Source organism: Bactrocera oleae, chromosome 2 (assembly GCF_042242935.1).
Source record: "Bactrocera oleae isolate idBacOlea1 chromosome 2, idBacOlea1, whole genome shotgun sequence".
Classification (NCBI taxonomy): Eukaryota; Metazoa; Arthropoda; class Insecta; order Diptera; family Tephritidae; genus Bactrocera; species Bactrocera oleae.
In genome coordinates, this window is record NC_091536.1 from 72,069,195 (window position 1) to 72,089,882 (window position 20,688).

A 20,688-nucleotide genomic window follows, 5' to 3' on the forward strand; every position below is an offset into this window, starting at 1 on the left:
CAATCAAAAGGATTGCTTAAGCAGCCGAATTGTGGTGGGAAGAGGAAGGCGGAAGGAGATTATGCTACAAAGATGCTTTGATAAAGCGGTGTGTTTTTTCTGAAACCAAAATTGGTAATACATTTTTCTAGTATAGCGATCTCCACTCTGCAGGCTTCGTTGAACTCTTTGAAATAAATTATATTATATCTAACAGGCAAGTCTCTGAGAAATCAATAAGCTCTCGGAAACCTCATAGAACATTGTAAGAAATTCCATTTATCTGACAAGATGCTTGGTTTTTGAAAATGCTTTAAGAAAATCTTGAAAATTGGGGACAAAGTTTAAAAGATATTTACGAGGTCACAGATCGAACTGACCTCGTTTACATACAGTTACTTCTACATTTTATGCTTTCCTGCAGGTGTCAAACCGATATCTTGCTTTCCCCTAACCCAAATCACACAGCGCTGCTGACGGTATAATGTCGACTGTCATTGCGCCACAGCACTTTGACAAGGCGTTCGGGCATATCAGCGCTCTTGAGTGTCCCACCAGAATGAGCAGCAGCACCACTAGTGGCATCAACAGCACCAAAGTCAGCATCGACAACGGCGAGCAGCAGCTGAGTGTAACGCCGGGTTGGACGTGACTGGCCACCGGCAGCGCCACTGGACAATCTGTGACTTACGTCTGCTCACTAAAATTTTGTAGCTCGCTGTTGTTGTAAGTGCTCGTTGTCGTTGCCGTGAGTGCGAAAAGGTCACCAACAAAGTTGGAAGCATACAAGTAGCAATACTAATGTGTGTATGTATACCGGTGTATATATATGTGTGTATGTGCTGCGAAAGGGCTCTGACTACATGGCTGACTGTGACATTGTTTTGACGACTCTCCTCTTCAACATATCTTACCTTCGGCTTTCTGTCTGCAGGTGTTGTCGCTTGTTCTTTGCTCTTGTTGTTGTTGCTGCTGTTGTTCTAAGCTTACAACGCGTACAAAAACTTAATTAAAAACTTTGAATTTCTTCAACCTTTTTGTCTCATTTTTATGAAAAACATATCAAATCGTCAGCGTTGACGCGCTGACAGAAAGTGTGCTGACTGCAAGTCCTCGCCTTCGATTGCGCTGCGAGTGGCGTTTGGCTGTGGAGCTTTTTTTGTGCTTTTTTAGTCCAGCTGTAAAAGTAAGTAAGCATAAACTAAAGCGGCTATAAAGGTGGTTGACACTGTCGTAAAAGTTGAAATTAAGTGGAAGTTAAGTAAGTTTAATCGTTTCGGAGATGATGCTTTAAGTATGGCCGATAAGCGTGTACCAGCTCGTTTATGTTTGAGGGATAGAAGGAAGCGCATGTTGTCGGAAGTTTTTTTTGGAATTACTTGTCTGAAACTTAGATTTATGTGTGCACCTACTGTGAGGGGAGCAGTTTGTTGACTTGATTGAGTTTTAATTGATGTTTGCAGACTAATTTGGTATATATCAATATGTTAGTGGTATGGCTTTCAGTTTTCGAAGTGTCGATCATGAATTTCATTCAAACTGGCCTATAAAAATCAAAACCTTGCAAGGAAAACTTTGTTACTTGATGGGATATCTTCATGAAATTTGCTACGGATTTTTATCTAAGGCAACTCATCAATCTTCGAAAAAAGTTTTCAGATGGCGCCCCCATAGCATATAGCTGTCATACAAACTGATTAATCAAAATCAAGTTCTTGTATGGAAACTTATTTTATTTGTGAAGGTTATTAACTGGTGCAACTGAAGTTAACGTTCGTTTTTTCTTATTTATATAAAAGACTCCTTGAATAGCATCCATATAATACCAATATTGCAATTATAATTTATTTTAGTTCTTTATTTTTGTACTGGTGACAACAAGCCTTAAGCCTTACTTGACTTGATAGCCATTATTTAGATATTTTGTCAACTTAATTTATGAAAATTAAAGTCAGTTAAATTTTTTTAAACGCTTGGCAACCATTTTAAAAACAATTTAAAGCATAAAGTGCCTTCTAATGATATCTTATTTGATATCCATTTCGAAATAGGCTCTTTATTAAATAACTTATTTTAAATTAAAGTTTATTTTAAATATATGGAAAGCATATTAAAACTCTTTTAGATTGGAGTTTTTTCTAAGTAATTTTATTTTTATCCATATTTCAGTAATTCATGTCTCACATCAATTTTACTGAATACAATATTTTTGTAAAGAAAGCCTTTAAATATTAAGTTTAACTGAAACATTTGTCAACCTCTTCAACTTTTATTGTTAAATTCTCAATTTGCAGACTGGTGGCATCCTTATTTTTATTTAATCATTTGGATATATTAAATAAGAATTTTCTTTGAAAAATTAAAAAAAAATATATATTTGTTTTAAACCTGAAAGTTTAAGCTTTTATTGTAAAGAATTTTGTAAGTTTTAAGATTTCGCCCTGAACCTTGGATTTACTTATACATCCCTAAAACACTGACCACACAGAGTTATTCTAAAATGCGGTTTATATGAAATATGTGCTTTGAAGGCAATTATCTATGCTTTCTTCCCCTTGCCGCCCCGGACAACTGCGATTATTTACCGCTATTTTCGCAGAAAATACCGTAATTCGCTCCAATAATATACCATAATTTAACAGTTATACGTTATTTACTCTCGCTCAATTTTATGTACATAAATTTACTTTACAAAATAAACAAACAACAACAAATAACATATTTAATGTGACAATTTATTCGCACAAATTGCTAATTGAGAAAGAAAATTTAAGTTATTTCCATTTTGCTGCATAATTTATTTGCAAAAACCTTTGCAACAATGTAAATACAGCGGGACGCTTGAAAATAGTATTTAAAGCAGCCGTAAGCGATGCATTTCATTACCAATTTAATAACGGAAATAATATTTCAGTCGGCCTTATGGGGCAACTAATTAGACTTATGAGTATCCGAAATGGTGGTGCATAAAATTATTGGACAACAACAACAGCAAACAAAAAAATACAAAAGCAACAACACACAAAAACAAAAACTACAACAAAAAATAATATTACAGCAACCATATAAAAACAAAAACAAACTCAAAAAGCGCAAAACCAACAACAAAAGCCAAAAATAAAATTCCAAAAACAAAACTAAAATATTTAAATTTTCGCATAGCCGTACGTAGCATTCAGCCTGCAGCGATGTTTTGGCCGAAATTATAATATCACAAATCACTGGATCATTGGCTTGGCAAGTGCAGTCATGGTGCGTGCCATAATCAGCCATTGGCAAGATTTTGAAAATGTTCCAATTTCATATATGCGACCACACACACACGCACACCACACACGTGTGTACCATATATTAGGGTGAGCCAAAAAAAAAATAAAAAAAAACCAATATCGGATTTGAATATCTGTCATTTTGCAGTAGCAGCTGTAATAAAAGCATTCGAATCGTTTAGTGTGGTCGTTTTTAGGAATTTTTGAGAAAACTTACCATAGTAATGTATATATTGTACTTATATATTTTCATATTATCAGAAAGTAGAAGTAACAACAAAGAAAATAACGACCCAACTTATTTAAAAAAGCAGATATTTTGACACACAAATTTTTGGTTGAAAAGGGGGCCTTTTTCCAATATTAAGTGAAAAAAAGATGAAAATTTAAATATTTTAAATCAAAAAAATTACACCATTCGTTGTACAGAAAAGTTTAGATAACCCAAATTTCGTGAGAGCAATAATTTTTTGTAAAAATAAAAATTAAAAACAGATTTAATTAATTTATTTAACTTTTTTCCATAGGACTTGTAGTTTTTTCGGATATGAAGGTAAACCCTTTATTGCCTTTAAAAACACGAACATCAAAGGTCCCTAAATTTTTTCCCTTCGTTTGCTTTTAATTCTCTTTCTTTTCCCATGGGTTTCATCCTACAATTATTTTTTTACTTTTTACCATTTTGATGCTCTTTTGTATGCTTTTTAGGAAAGTTTATGCTTTACAAGAATCTGGGATTTTTACATCCTAAGCGGTTCAAAAGTTATGGGATTTTTATTAAAAAGGCCTTGCAAAATTAAGCTAAACATTACTCGCAAAGATGATTTTTTCTGTGTATATATGTAGGTTCATTTCATTTTTTTGGGGCTATCCCTAATGTGTATAGATATTTATATTAGTATGTATGTGTGTTTGTGTGAACTCTTATACGCACATGAGCCGTAGGCTTGAAAGTGCACACACATGCATGCAAACATGAATTTATATATATATTTGGTTAGAACTAAATTTTACGGCAGATGGTCATAAAAAGGCAGTCGTTTATGCGTTAGTGTGCGTAGATACATACATGCATATTATGTATATATATACATATATATTTATGTTGTGGGCATATAAGCAAAAATAAACAGTAAAGCGTGAAATGCACTGTACGATTACTTTCGCTTGCATGTGTTAGTGTGTCATACAGTCAAGTGGGTTTGTTTGCTAGTTAAACTTGTACATCACACACACACTTACATATGTGGTATGCATGAGCATATATGCAGTATATGTGAGAGTGTGTGTTGGCATTTAGTGCATTGTTCTATGCATATAATTTCATGAAGGCGCTTGTGTGTTTGTTGTTGAATGCAACACTGGATGAAGCAGTAGATCGTGGCAGTTGGGGTCGTGTTTTTGTTGTTTTTTTTTTGTTTTGCTGTTGGCTAAATAATAATGTTATTCCATTTTTTAATAATGCATGACCTGCTTTGTTGCTTGCCACCGCACGCGCGCACACACACACAATCACTCACATGAAAAGCGGCGCATGCACTCATACAAAACCACTTTAACTCAGCAAAGTGCATGCGAGACCATATATCTGCTATATATGTAGATATGTGGGTAAGTATGAGTGTGTATGTATGTGTGCTTTAATGTTGCATTAAGTTGCAGCGGCAGCTAATGCCAACTGAATAATGCGAATGCCAAAAAACTTTGCCCCTGCAAACACATTCATACGCGAATATATACATATATTTTACACAGACAGTCACATAAATTTAACATATACATACATACATGCAACCATAGTAGAATGTTTCTCGCAACCACCTTCCTACATACATACAAAAGTGTGCTGCATTCGAGCCACCACTTGGCTCATACTTACATATGTATACGCATATTCTAAAGCGTGTATGTGTGTGTGCCTGCAACCGCGCTATGAAAAGTGCAAATAAAAAGTTCATTTTCGCATTTTCTCTCTCTTGGAGAAACATAATTTCTTACAAGTAAAACATGCTTAACCTCTCAAGGTTGTTGATATTTACATATTTACATATACACAAATACGCATGTTTGTGTGTGTGTCTATGTGTGTAGCAAGTGCACGTGTTGTATGCAACAAATGTATACCGATGTGGCTATGTAAATAGCTGTATTAACATGTGCAAACATTTGAAGCGACCGAGGCAATTTAGGGAACCTTTCCAAGTGCTATAATATGCTGTGGAATAACAGTGGTAGTAACAAAACACAACAACTACAACAAAAGCAATTGCGACTACTTTATCGATAGTAAGTAAAGTAAAAGTGCTTGCAACAAATCAGCTCCCAAAAGCAACTTTCGGGTTGTTGCTGCTGCCAGCGCTACCCCGCATAAAACAACAACAATACAAACAACTTCAAAAGCTAAGCGAAGCACTTGTCTGAAAATGTGTTGCCAGTGTAGTGTAAAAATTGGGTAAATAAGAAAGTCACACGATATGCTTGGTTAAGGGGAGTGTCGAAAAAAATAAAGCGATTGATTATGCGAAAATAAACATATAATAAGTCATCAGTGTGTTTGGAGATTTTGCGGAGAGAGAAAGAGAGATAATAATAACATAACCGAAGACTAATTCAAAGCTGCTTGCTTAAGGGGTTATATCCGTTGTAAATTTCTAATAATACTTTTTAATTTTTATTTTTAGACAACTTTGTTAGATAGGTATATTTTTCAGGTAACGATCAAAGGGATAATATTAATAAGTAATCATTTCGATTTTGAAGACACTCGGCAGTGAACACTTTTTTTTTTAACAAAAAACTACTTTTTTGGTATGCCACATATTGTCAAAAATCAAAATGTTGACTAGTCCCTCATGCATAACCTGTATTAATTTATATTAGTTATACATTTTTGGTTTTGTTTTTTGAATTTGAGATAATTTTAAGCAGAAAACGAATTTTAAGCAGCAGACGTCCTTCTGTAGATCACCTACGCGATCGAGGGAATGGATATAACTACCTAAATGAGTATGACACATAGTTCTTGGGTTAAATATGTGCTTCAGTGGGTTGATCGCTTTTGTTGGAGAGTAATAAGCAATTTGCTCTGAAATTAAACTAACCTAACATTTTTATACGGCGCAAAGAACTTTCAGTGGCTATTTTGTCTTGATCGGAGAATAACAGGACTCTTATATCTATATAATACAATACCTTTTATAATTACTAACTTTTCTGCGATCTTTTGGCTTCTTCTATTGCCATGTTACAAACATTTTCGAATTTTGTTTTGTGGTTTTTGACTTTTTTAAGAATTATTACTTTCTTATTGGATATGTTCATATCAATGTGAAATGCCGTTAGGTGAAATCATTTATTCCTAGGCTTTTCAATGTTCTGGAGGATTGAAAAGATTCCAAAAGGAGTCTCTTCGGAAGTTAGTTATAAAAATATGGTTTTTATTTAGGTTCCTCCAGAGCAGTGTTTAGCAAATTCTTCTAATATAAGGGGCACATATTGTGTGACAGCCCAAAAATGGCCATATTACATATTTATATGAATACATAATTTAGTTGAAGAAATATAATAAAATATTTTTTACATCACGCACTTTCTGCGATGGCCTTTCCTTGAATGAAACCTATAGGAAAAATTCTTTGCTAGAAGATTTTGTGTATTCATTAGCGGTTGAAAAAAAATTTAATTTTACCAAACAGTTGGATAACTATATAATTTAATAAGGATCGTATCATTTATCTCGGCTAGACTTTGGAAGGCAGTAACTTAAAAGCTATTTGAGAAATCGATTAAAAATTTTATTATGTTATTTTTAAAGGAAAGCTTTACAGAAAATTCTAACCACCATTAGACAAAGTAATCAACCTATTAAAAGAAAGAAAATCTAAAAATGAATTCATCTAATATTTTATGACTCAAATTAATAAAACTGATTTAAGTTATTATTATATAACCTGCTAAGTGGCATCGAAATTTCGTGCATAACCTCAATTGTTGGGTTTCTGACGAAACTGCAAGTTCTCAAGTGTGTTGCCACAAACTTTGTATAAATTTCGCAATAAATTTGTATGTAGCAGTAAGCAGAGGGATATCTATGCTATTATATATGTAATGCACATGCTATAAAGTTTTGAGTGCGCGAACATTTCGAGATGAACAAACGCACACACATACATATGGTGCTTGCACATACACCTTGAACTACCTCCTTGTGGCACATATTGCAGGTATGCCAACATTTGACACTCACAAGGCCAAGTAACGGTATCGGTATAGAGATATTGCCAAATGCAGCGGTCCGGAGATGAATCTCTGTCATTTGTTGTTTTTGCGCATCTATGTTATGAAAGAGTTGCTGATAACGGTAATGATAATGATCACGTTAAATAAAGCTTGAAAACGCAATGTTCTCAACATCCGTTACAACCTACGCCAACACAAGTCGACACATGTGGTCACTTAGCTGTTGTTGAGGTGTGTTGGCGCGTCTTAACTCTATCCCTATTTTCACTCAGCTGGCAGCCGGAAGTGCATGCTAGCTTTTTCTAAGCACCTGCGTGTGTGTGTGTGTGCAACAACAAGCGCAGCAAAGATTCTTGACCACTGTGTGCCATTGGCAACTGGCGGACACACAGTTGCACAGTTATGGAGATGATTAAGTGACCAGTTCGTTTCGCACTTAACACGGCCAATTCAGTTGAAGACGGACTAAGGTACCTCTGTTGCTGCTGTTGATGACTACATTTGGTGATTTCTGTTTTTCCATTAGCTGGACGCCCTGCTGTGCTTTTTACCAGCGCACACTCGCTCAGAACAATGACCGACTATTTACTGTGTCTTGATGCCGATGCTGGTGGCTATGGCTCGTGGAGGCCCAACTGTGTAGCGGAGTGCTTGCACTGGTACCAAGCTGCAGCATTCCTTAATGGCCGCATCATTAAAAATGCTTGTCGGATGACCAATTCATACAATAGGCGAAATGTTTATATACTTGTACATATGATAGTCTTACGTGTTGTCTATAGGTTTGTGTTTGAGGTGGTACATATATTTGAAAAAGTGCGGATAAGGATCCATCCTTTTGAATTGCTTTTAAAATAGAAATCGTTGCTCTGCTACAACGCTTATAAGTATCTCTTAAAGTGTGTTTGTTTTTCAAACTTCGCGCTCTCTCTCTCTCTTTCTCCGGCTTTGTAATCTCATTAGTAACGGTTTTTGTTTTCCAAATTATATAATCCTAAAATTATTTAAGCACTATTTAATTGCTCGAATATTTAGTACTTGCAGTGTTAAAATTTTTAGCTTAGTCTCAGATATTGAGCCATTTGAAGGGAGAATACAAATTACATACTGCTCAGATAGTTAGGAGAAAATTTTTCCCGAAGACCCCTCATTGGAATTTCCAAGTTTAATCAACAAATGTGGGCATTTTACTTCATCTACCGTCGATTTATGAACTTTATTATAATATTACAACGGTTGATAGCGTTAGACTAGTTAATTCATACGAATAAAGGAAATATATTACTAGCGTGTTTTTAAAATGGAGGAAATAGTATTTATAAAGTGAGAAAATGTAGTAAGACGTTTTTTTCTCAAGTCCTTCAGTCTTACCATCTGATTATATTTGATGCGGACTTTCGACTTACGAACCAATACAATCATGCTAACGCGTAGTCAAAATTTTCATACATTTATTATAAGCTGAGATGGCCCTCAGTTAAATTTTGGTGTTTTCGGTCTCGGCCCAGCAATGATGCATTTGATGAATGTAGGATTTTCAGCTACGTCTTCAAGGATCTCTTTTTGTCCCTCTATTCAATGTCGTTTATACAAATCTTTTGGCACGAGCTCAGTTTTGACACGTCTTATACCCCAACACCAAAATCTGTATTATTGAATCGACTAAAGCCTTAAAATGTGTTAAAAAGATCTCTAGTTTTTTAAATAATATGTTAATTTAACAGGTTTATTTCCTTACAAATTATTCGAAAAAAATGATATCATAAATAGCGAATGAAATTGTGGGGAGATAGCTTTCATGTCACTAAAAAGGAATGAAAAATAGTTTTTTGTTTCCTTGACTTCGCAGATTGACCCACAATATTACACGGAACATAATAGTATAGATCTTTTGGTTGTAAAAATCGAGAATCGTCTTAACGGCCGTGCAGTTGGCAATCTGCAATCTGTTTATTTGATCTCTCCTACATATAAATAATTGGAAATTTAAATTAGCTCCAGTTACAGTTTCAACGACGTAAAAATCTTCAAAACAAAATTTTATTAAAAGAAAATGCTAAAAGTAAGAAAACATAAGAAATATCAACCGAAATTTATTCCATAATTTCTTTTTCTTTTGTCCTCCGTCTTCGATATTGATAACAGGGACAAGGTAAAGAGGTGCTTAATAATGTCAGGAGATGAAGTGCTTATATAACCTTTTATGCCAAGTCTTCACCATAAATGCCTTCTTCCGTCTTTCAAATAAAATTGAGAAACATGACAAAAGTCCGACCCAATAAAGCATTGATTTCTCGATATACTCTCGCAACATGTTGCAAGGGAGAGTATGATAGTTTTACTCACCTAACGGTTCTTTATGTTATCTAAAACTAATCGAGATAGATATAGGGTTATATATATATGTGTATATAAATGATCAGGATGACGAGTAGAGTCGAATTGCCAGTGACTGTCTGTCGGTCCGTTCGTCCGTTCGTTTTTCCGTCTGTGCAAGCAATAGCTTGAGTAAAAATTAAGATATATTGAAGAAACTTCGTGCACGTCCCACTCAAGCGGATTGGTATTGCAGATGGGCGAAATCGGTCCATTACCACGCCTACAACTAAGCATATAAAGCGCCATAACTAAATACTAAATTAAGTTACAAAACTGTAATTTGGTGCAAGGGATCACAGTAGCGAGGAATACCTGTGGGCTAAACAATTGTTTAAAGTGGGCGTGACCCCGCCCAGTAAATGGTTTAATGTATATATCTTCCAAATAGCTTAACTTAAAGCAATCAAACTTGCTGAGTATTTTTGGCACTGCTTCATACAGTGTGAAAATAGGTAAATTCAGATAATCGCGCCCAATTCCCATATATCGGTTAGGTTGGAAACTACCAAAATTGCGAAAACTTATTGAATAAATACGCTACAAGCATTATATTTCACAACCAACATGGTAGGAAAAGCCTTTATAATTTCGGCTGTAAGTGTGTGAGACCGCCCACCTTTAGGTGAAATGCTATATTTTATACAAATCAAACATCAATGAACTATATAACTTTTCTATCACCCAGACACCAAATATGTGGACCCCAGGGCGTATGGCTGATTTTTTACCAATCGTATCGGTCAATGGTGAGGTCTAGTATTGAAAACCGAAAATGGGTAAAGTCGGTTCAATACTTCCCTTAGCTCCCATATACAGACATACCTTATACATGTAAATATTTAATGCAATTCAGAAATAATTTCTAATGAAGCTAAGTAACACTCATAACCTTTCACGATACGGTCGAACAATGAATGTTGAATTCTTTCGCCACCTTTTTAAATATACAGTTTTGTCAACACCTGAAAGTACTTCCCCGGCTTTGATTCGTGCAAGTTGCAAAAGTATAAAATGTTTGGTTATATCCGAACTTAGTACTCCCTTAGCTGTTTTTATTTATATATTGAATAAAATCTTCAAAAAATATATATTTCTAGTTCAAAACATATCACTTTGAGAATATGTGTGTATCATACTTTCCTTCTATTCTGAAGTCATGAGTCTTACTTGAACAAGCAAAGTAGTCATTAGCTACGCTTGTATGTATTGTATATAATTATACAAAGAACATAGGTATACCTACATATATGTATATAAAGCTAAATGCTTTCATGTCACCACTGCAACCTGTGGCACAATGCACACGTCCATAAGTGCAACAACTAAGCAAGGACAATGCGACATAAGTGCATATGAAAATGGAGTACTGCTCCTAACAGTGCAAAGAGCCACTCAACAATTAAAATAGCGACGTTAACAACATACTAACCAATCAAGCCAACGACCGACCAACCAACCAACTAACTAACCAAACAGGCTGTTAAAGAGCGCCGATGAGTAAACAAACAATAGACACAACGAACAGCCGAAAGAATGAACAAACGAAAAACTGTACACTCCGAGTGCACCACTCAGTGGCTCGTAAGTTATTTCCGTTTTGTGTAAACACCACTTATGTTATTGTCGAGCATTTCCGGCGTTTGCCTGCTGGCGTCCCTAAAAACCAGATGAAGTGCAGATGTTTGTCCGCATACACAAGCATGTTCATTTACCAGAATAATGTATATATGTCTATTCGTTAACATGTGTAATCCCATGTCAAAAGAGTAATGTTTACACTCATTGCTGTTGTTGCTTTCTTTGTTTTTTGTTTTTGAGTGAGGTGGAATGGTTCGTTTAATTGCTAAGCGTTATGCAGGTATTTTGACGGCCGTTGTTGTTAGCTGTGTTCATTTGGGGAGAGTGCACATAATGTTAATAAACTCACTGTTAAATTGCACTCAATGTTGTTTTTCCTTTTTAGTCGTAAACAACATTTAAAGCAGCAGCTTTCGCTTAAAGAGAAATTTGAGAGTATTCGTTCATTTTTAAAAATACCACTGTTAAATGTGGTGCTCAATGTTATTCTACATTTTTGGAGTATGCAAATCTTGTTTAAATTTTGAGTTTTAAAGTTAGTTATGATAATGCGTAATTTTGTAGATGGAATAAAACTGTGTTTAATTTATTACAGAAGGCTTAACGAAAAAGAAATCTACATACATACTTGGCCATTCAAAAACTATATTTTACTGAGAGAACAAACAGATGTGAAGGGAGATTTTAGATTAATATTGGAGAAATATGCATAAATAAACACACAACACAATTCAGGGCCGCTTTTTGCAGAGTTTGTGTTGACGCAAACCTCACATTTCAAGGTTTTTAGACAAGTAAAAAACTAGATATCTTTAAAAACGAATAACATTTTATGTCTAATAGTTTATGAAAAATATTTTATACTCTTGTCGTCTAACAAATAAATTTAATAACGGATAATATTTAGATTTTTCGCTCTTTTAAATATCTTTCCTTATAAGAGAAGATAGAGTTATAATTTTTTTTGACGTCTGTGTACCTAAACCATATGCTAGGCTAACTTGAGAATTTAAAATATGGAGAAGCTTTTAATGTTAATTAACAGGATACTGTAACATTGTGAAGGTACACGACACTATTACCAACTAAAAACAAGAAAAGATCTTAATTTACGTTGAATCAAAGCTAGAATACCCTTCAAAAATAAAAAAAAAGAGTTTTCCATACAGTTTCTAGAAGATATCTAGTCAAATACAAAAGTTTTCTGTACAAGGCCTGGCTATCTGCGGTACCGATAAATGAACAGTTTCTTGAAGAAAAAAAAGAGTGCAAAATTTCAAAACGATATCTCAAAAATTGAGGGACTAGTTCGCATATACATATGTATATAGACAGACGGACATATGTATATTATACGATTTTTTTCTTCTGGATTGTTATAATGCCCATATTTTAATTTTTTTTGTTGAATTTTAAACAAAACTAATTGTTAATATAAATGAACTTTAACAGTGCGTTGATAAGACGAAAACTACTGACACTGAGTACTTCGAATATTATGCGCTAAAAATATGAGAGAAGCAATGTTTTGAAACAGGAATGAATTCTCAGCGTGTTTAAGCTTTCTATTTAAATAATAATGATGAGGCTTTTTATGTTTAATTTTGGTATTTTGCTGTTACTCGTATTACATACGGTCTGAAGGAATATAATGTCCTGCAAATATACACCGATGACAAAATTTATAAAATATTATAGTAATACTTATATCTAAATTTAAACTTACTTTATTTATAGCAAACTTTTAATTACGAGCACATCAAATGCTGGACATAAATTACGAAATATGTTGTTTGGCCATCGTGCTTGATGCTTGCTGAAAGACCACCCCTGATAGTAAAAGCTTACCAGTTTGGTCGAAATTACGATCTACGATATTTCTTTGAAGGGGTGGTTGTGTCGTCAGATTCTCTCAGATAAAATAGGGACATTTTCTCTGTCACAGCCTTTGACCATGACACTCTAAAAGAGTGAAACAAGTGGTACTGGTGACTAATCTAACAAATAGGACAAATATATGCCAAATAATATAAGAATCTCTCTCAACGCCATTTTTTCAGAAAATTTGGAGCTAAGAACCGACTGCAACTACATATTTCGCGAATGAAAAATTTTAATTGATTTTATGGATTTTAATATTTATTTTCAATTACTTCTAATATCCACAGCAAGATAAATTCTGCAAATAATAGAATTTAAATCATTCAGAACCTGTGCCTGAGGCCTAAACTATTATTCTTTTTCCCATTTTTTTCGAAAGTACCACCGAAATCCAGGGTGCTACTTCTATTCCTAGAGCGCCGCAATTTTGCATTACCTTTCAAATCAATGGTACTCATAATGAGCTGTGGTATATGTGAAACAACCAACGAAGCTGAATGACCATTGGTCATACCGCCCCCAGATGTATTGAAGTAAGATTAGTAAAAAGACGGTAAAGTTATGGTGCTGTATCTTTTGGTGTGGTTTGTTTGGACTGTGCTTTGTGACCGTGTTGAATTGACTTAAGTGTAGGTAGCTTTTAGTGATAAGCACTGAATTTTTATTTTCTTGTTGTATATTAATGTATAGTGCTTTCTTCTCAGGTGAGATCTAGTCATAAGCGTAGGCATTCCCGCAACTGTTTATCACACGCATTAAGTATAATTATGCCTTTATTTCAGCATATATGTTTGTATATATTTTAAGAGTAGGCTGAATACTTTAAGTTTTTTGCTCACGAAAATATTTTTTCTTAACAGTTAAATAAAAATATAATGTATTTAGGATATAATATAAGGTCAAATATAAATAAACTCATTACATTTGCTTTCAATTAAATGTTTTTATATCATAGTTGCAATAACCCGTTTTAGGTTGAATATGCACTGCTTTTGTTCGAATTTCATATTTGCAAGTTTTTTTTGGTAATTTCCCCATTGAAAAAAAAACTGGAATAGTCGATTTTCACAAGCTTCTCTTGAGATGAAAGTTTCAGTAGTTAAATCTTTCGTCGTATACGATCAAGGTACCACTGACAACTGTTTTCGCTTGAGGTTGTCGTAAGTGATCCACCCTACACCATCCGCTTCAGAAATGAAGCAGGAAGTTTCAGAAAAGTTTTTTAGAATTGAAAAACTTAAATAAACAAGATGCGTTCTAAATAGTTCATTGTATTTTCCGCGAGCATCAGCGGGCGTGTAAAGGGCTGCGACTCTTCACGAAATATTTAAAATGTTTAAAATTGCAGTGTTTGTTTTAATTTGAGCTGCTACGGCAGCAAAAAATTCTGTAAAATAATGCAAAATTGCACTTTTACTTTTACAATGGGAAACATTTTTTTATAGTGTATTTTTAAAATCATTATCTGAAATCACTTTACTTCTAGCAAAATAAGATCACAGTCATGTGGAAATTAGATGAATTGTTTAAATTTACTGATCTTTATATTTGATAAAGACGGTTAGTCATTTCCATTTTGTACCTCTTATATGTAGCTGTATCTCCGAAAAGGAGATACACCCCTTTAGCCAGGGTTTACACATTCGACGACACTTGCACTTTGCCAGAAGGCCGTTTGGAAAAGTTTGTCGAGCTGTGTCGTTATATTGGAACCCAAAACGTATTATTTTAAAGGCACAGAGCTACTTGTTTGCTGCCGTGTGCCAAGGCTTTCAGAAATGGGTTAATATTTTGATATGACTTATCTGTTGGCCGGTGGTTTGGAAACAGCGCCTAATGAATTTCTTTATATTGTAAAAATACCCATTAGTAGAACAGTTGCTGGATAATGCGTCTTTTTAAAAGCTGTTACTTACTCGTATACGGATTCAACTACTTACAATCACAGGGTTCACCATATATTAGAGCTGAGTTAATTTTTTTCAATCTAAAATACTAACATTACTTCTAAACCATCAAAAATACTATATATATTCCAATTAAAAAACTTGATACCATACCTTCTTAAATTGCTTTAAGCATTTTAGGTCGCTCTTGGCTGGAAAATAATAAAGCCACATGTTTATCGATACAAATGTGATGGCGCCTTAATCAGCTATAATTGTGTTCTAACCGCAACGCATTGTGTGAGCGTCGGTGAGTGAGTTGGTACCTCAATAATCTTTATAATTTTCTCAATATCATAATTAACAGTAAGGCACCAAGGGTTACTCTCTCAGGTGATGGTGAGTTGACAGACACCACATTACCACCAACGCCAATTGAAAATATTATTATACAACCAAAGTATGAAGCGAAAATATCGTACCATGTCATTGCGCTCATCAAAGTGGCCGAAGAGCTGTGAGTGTAAATTATGGGGTATATAATATGTACCTATATATTTTTGGTAAAATTAAAACAAATTCTATGCGCAGGGTTTGGGTCGAGCCAGCGTGCATTGGTAATCACTTACCGTTAATAGGTGAAAATGCTTCTGCTGTGGGATATGGGCACACCGTTTTTGGTAAGCAGTAATTTGTGTAAATATATCTGCTATTTAATGTAAGGGTACACTAATCATTGGAAACATATATTTGTTTAAGTTTCTGGATTTTTTCAGGAGGTATATATTGATCGATATATACCGTATAAAACCAAGCGGATGTTTGTAAATTCTTATATTAGGTATATGGGGATTAGAAGAAGTATTGCCCTGATTTTATCCAATTTAGGCACAAGGGCACACTGTTATTAGAAAGAGACACTTTCCAACTGGAAGTTCGAAAACCTGTATGTTAGGTATACGGGGACTATTTTTGTCAAAACGGCACGCTGTTACAAGGAAAGTATACTCTTTGCATGTCAATAATATATCTCAGAGATTATGTATATATTTTCTGTATAATAGCAGTAAGGCAGTTAGGTCCACATAATAGGTATCTTGGGCTCCAAAAGTTACCGTCCGATTTTGACATTTTTAATTTGGTACTTTATTATGTCAATATTTTTTAAAAGGGAAAGATTCATATGGAATTTAAATTTCTGATATATGGGAAGTAGGCGTGGTTGTTGTCGGATTTCCATTTCACAAGGTAACATACGAATGTCGAAATAATTTTGCTTACCTAATTTGGTGGAAATTGGTCGATTAATTTTTGTAATATAGGATTTCACCACGCCATATGGCATTTTCGATTACTTGCGTCTTGTGACCATAACAATGGTCCAACTGCGCCCATATGGAATACCAATCTTCTAACCATGACAAGAAATATGTGTACCTAGCTTCATCAATATATCTAAATTTTTACTCCAATTACAGTTTGCACAGATGGATGGACAGACGGTCGACCGGATTTCAATTCGCTTCGTCGTCCTGATTATTTATATATATTTATAGCATCATGTTGCGGAAGTATAATAAATTGCTATTATAAAGTGATTACATCATGTTTTCATGTCCAAGAAGAATTTTCGCCTTTCTTTACTATACACAACCACAGTTAACAACAAAAAATTGGGGGAATAAAAGAAAAAGAGCAAGTACATACGGCCAAAAAATGGCTGAGAGTTCCGACTATCTGTGCTCAAGCCTTAAGTGCAGGTCCCTCCTGTTGGGAAACATTTTTTTTTCCAAAAATTTTCTTTTTTTATAATCTACAGATTTGACCCTCAGGCTAAGCATACAAATTTTTGTTTTTTCGCTACACCCTAATATAATAAGCTTTTAAAACCTGGTGAAACTTTTAATACTAATCGCTACCGACAACAAATGATCAAGTTGAACCATGCATTGATCGGAAAAGGGCCAGAATGGGCCAGAAGACACGGCAAAGTAATTTTGTTACACGGCAATGCATGTGCACACAAAGCACCGGATACAATCAAAGTACTTGGCTGGGTGCTGCTACTCCACCCGCCGTATTCACCAGAGTTGACACCTTGCGATCACCATTTATTTTCACCAATGTGACACACGTTGGCTGAGCAGCACTTCGGTTCCCCGCAGAAGTCGAAATTTAGTTGTCTGATTGGTTTGCTTCAAAAGACGATCATTTCTATTGGCATGACAAAACTAGTATTTAATTTTCACAAAAAACTCATTTCATACCGGTACACCTGGTATATTAAGCATACATTTAAAGAATGAATTTTAGAATAATATTTTATTTGTTTTTTGTTTCTCTTATCATAAATTATATTTGGGAATAATATATAATTATTCAATACATAAAACAGAGAAATGCTTGGAGATATTGTATTCTACATACAAGTTAAAAAAGGAAGCCGTTGTTACCAGTTTGTCAAGCAAAAAGTTTGACACTAGCTTTTGTAAAAGCTTACTTAAAATTATACTTAGTTCAATGACTACTTGATTGTTAAAAGCTACCATCTAGCTTTGCTGTGAAAGCTTTTCATAAGTTTTAAGCAATTATCTTTTTATCGACGGGGAATAACAAAAATCTTTAGGCTGGAATATTGTCCGGAGAAATATTTTGCTACAATTAAAATATGGTTTTCTCAGTTTCGTGCAAAACGCGTTCGCGTAAAGGGCTGCGACTGTTGACGACTTTGAATACTAATTCCATATAGACTGAAACGGATATAAAATGCTTAAAATTACAGTACTTGTTCTCATGTGTGCTGCCGCAGAGGCGAAAGGTGACATTTGAAAGAAGTTAACAAAAAAATGTGTGATATAATATGAAATTGTTTACTTTAAAGCAATATAGATAACTCTGAATAAGAATGAAAAAAAGTTTATTAGTTAAATTAATTTTGTACCTTTTTTTGTAGTTGCACTACCGGAGAGGATAATATTTCGCAAGGATCACACCTTCGATAGTAATTGCACTTTACCGAATGGTCAAAAGGGTGTCTGCCGAAGTTTTATGGATTGTGGAACTGCAGTGGCGGAGAGAAATGAAAAACCCAAAACCTGCTATTTTGAAGGCACCGAACAGTTTGTTTGTTGTCGTGTGCCAAGGCCATCAGAAATAGGTTCGATTGTGGCTAATCCCTCTGTTCAATTGTGGAAATTACTTAACATTTTTTTTCTCATTTAGCTTGCTCCCAATACTCTCCCTTCTTCTATCGGGTAGAAGTAATTAACGGTTTGATAACGGCATTCAATGAATTTCCTTATATGGTAAGAATACCCATTAGGGAACACAAAAGCTGGATGTTGCGGATTTTTAAAGGCTAATGAATATACATATAATATAATTTTTTACCTTTTGAGGGATTATAGCAATATTTTGCTTATCCTTAATTCCATTCTTCGACCTCGTTGCCAGGGATCTATGTAAGTCTCAATGTAGGCTTTGAGTTACAACAAGAAAATTTAGAAAAAATATTAGACAATATTAGTATTAAAGTATTCAGAAAGTCTTCAATTTAAACATATTTAGGATTACAGTTACCACCTTTTAATAAAAAAAGTAAGTCAAATATTGCCAAATGTCCAGGCTGGAACAAATTAAAAGTTATGACAGCTTAATGGAAAGTATTCAAAAAGTAATCATTGCTTGTAATGGCATGTAGTGCTATTGAAAAAATAAGTATGGGAAAAATGTTACTAAAAATCTCGAGTTAAGTACTTGTTTATAAGTTTAAATACTATCTACAATACTGAGTTAATATCAAGTTGCTTAATGAGTCTTGGAAAAAAGTTTTTACAATCTTATAGTGTTATCTTTCTCCTGAATAATCAAAAGTACTACATACTCGTATTTTTAGATCTATAAGATTCGACTCACATTTTGTATCATACTTCCTTAAGTAACGTGTAAACTTTCAGGTTGCTCTTGGCTGGATTACAACGAAGCCAAAGGTTTATGATTACAAATGTGGTGGCGCCTTGATAAGCTATAAATGGGTTCTAACCGCAGCGCATTGTGCCAGCGTCGGTGGGTGAGTTCCTACTCTCTTCCTCTACATACATACATATGTGGTTCAGAATCATACAATTTTCTCAATGCCTAATCTTATAGTAAAGAGCCGGCTGTCGTTCTCTCAGGTGGTGTCGAGTTGACAAATACCAAATTTCCGCCAACGCCAATCGAAAATATTATTATACATCCAAAATATGAACCGAAAATATCGTACCATGACATTGCGCTCATAAAACTGACAGAAGTGCCGTAAGTATGAGTAACAGAACATAATATATAACGAATTTATAGAAGCTATCCGTTAGCAGACGTGAGACCGAGCCAGCTTGTATTGGCGATCATTTACCCTTAATTAGTCTAAATGCGACCGCTGTTGGATATGGACACACCGTTTTCGGTAAATGTCGTTAATTATAAATGAATTTATTATGTATGTGAAATAATTTTAAGTTATTCGCCAATATTCAGAAATTTTGTATTTGACTAATTTTCCAAATTTTTTCAGGCGGAAAACCATCTAATCAGCTTCTTAAAGCTTATTTGCAAACTATTGAGACAGTTCTCTGCCAATTTTATTTCACTGATCAGGATGCGCTGCCAAATGGACTGATTGATACACAGTTGTGTGCAAAAGATTTGCAATTTAATAGAGACACTTGTCAAGTATGCGACTTATTGTGACATCTCGTTGAATTCATACTGAATACTTTTGTTTATTAATGTTAAAGGGCGACTCTGGCGGTCCGCTGGTAATAACTAGAAATAATGGGTATAAAGCAGAATCTTTTGTGATTGGTGTCACCTCGTTTGGTTTGGGCTGCGCCACAGATGCTCCAGGGATTTATACAAAAGTAGCGAAATATTTAGATTGGATTGAGCCCATATTATGGCCAGATTTTATAAGAAAGAATGAAGGCTAAGCGTACTAATTAGTGTAGTTTACGAGAAGGAAGGCAATGGTTTCAAACTGGGTTTTATTGTCGTGAAAAGTTATGATTAAAATATACCTACTTAATTCTGATCAAATTAATATGATAAATAATATAAATAAATAATATAGTATAGCTAATACCACTAATTAAAAAACTTTAACCCTAAAGATTTTATTTATTCGATCATTTAAAATTTTTTTTTTATATGTTAATCGATTTGCTATTTTAGCAATTTAATAGAAATACTACGCTAAAAGTTACAAACGCGACATACAACGTTTTATATGTATTACTGTGAATATTTTAGCGCATATATATATCTATACCCTGAACATATAGTTAGTATAGTATATTAAGTTTGCTACGATGTTTGTAACACCCAAAAGAAAAATTCAGAGACCCTATAAAGTATATTCATACATACTTGTATATAAATGACTAGCGTAACGATCTGATTGGATTTAGCCAAGTCCGTCTGTGTATCCATCCGTCTGT

The 20,688-nt window shown here is 34.3% G+C and overlaps 1 protein-coding gene across 1 annotated transcript; it reads left to right on the forward strand.

Annotated features, from left to right (window-relative positions):
• The first annotated feature begins 17,910 nt into the window (after nt 1-17,910).
• LOC106617737 (serine protease snake) lies at nt 17,911-20,301 on the forward strand. The gene is made up of 8 exons (XM_014235124.3): nt 17,911-18,029; nt 18,165-18,368; nt 18,434-18,516; nt 19,168-19,280; nt 19,361-19,510; nt 19,570-19,658; nt 19,767-19,924; nt 19,990-20,301. The coding sequence occupies exons 1-8, from the start codon at nt 17,978-17,980 to the stop codon at nt 20,179-20,181; spliced, it is 1,041 nt and encodes a 346-aa protein (XP_014090599.3). The 5' UTR covers nt 17,911-17,977; the 3' UTR covers nt 20,182-20,301.
• The last annotated feature ends 387 nt before the right edge of the window (nt 20,302-20,688 follow it).

Bases quoted from the DNA above. Each gene is read 5' to 3' on its own strand.
- LOC106617737 (XM_014235124.3), top strand. From the start codon at position 17,978: ATGCTTAAAATTACAGTACTTGTTCTCATGTGTGCTGCCGCAGAGGCG. The intron at 18,517-19,167 runs GTAAGAATACCC...GTAAACTTTCAG, and splicing joins TCAATGAATTTCCTTATATG to GTTGCTCTTGGCTGGATTAC. The intron at 19,925-19,989 runs GTATGCGACTTA...TTAATGTTAAAG, and splicing joins TTAATAGAGACACTTGTCAA to GGCGACTCTGGCGGTCCGCT.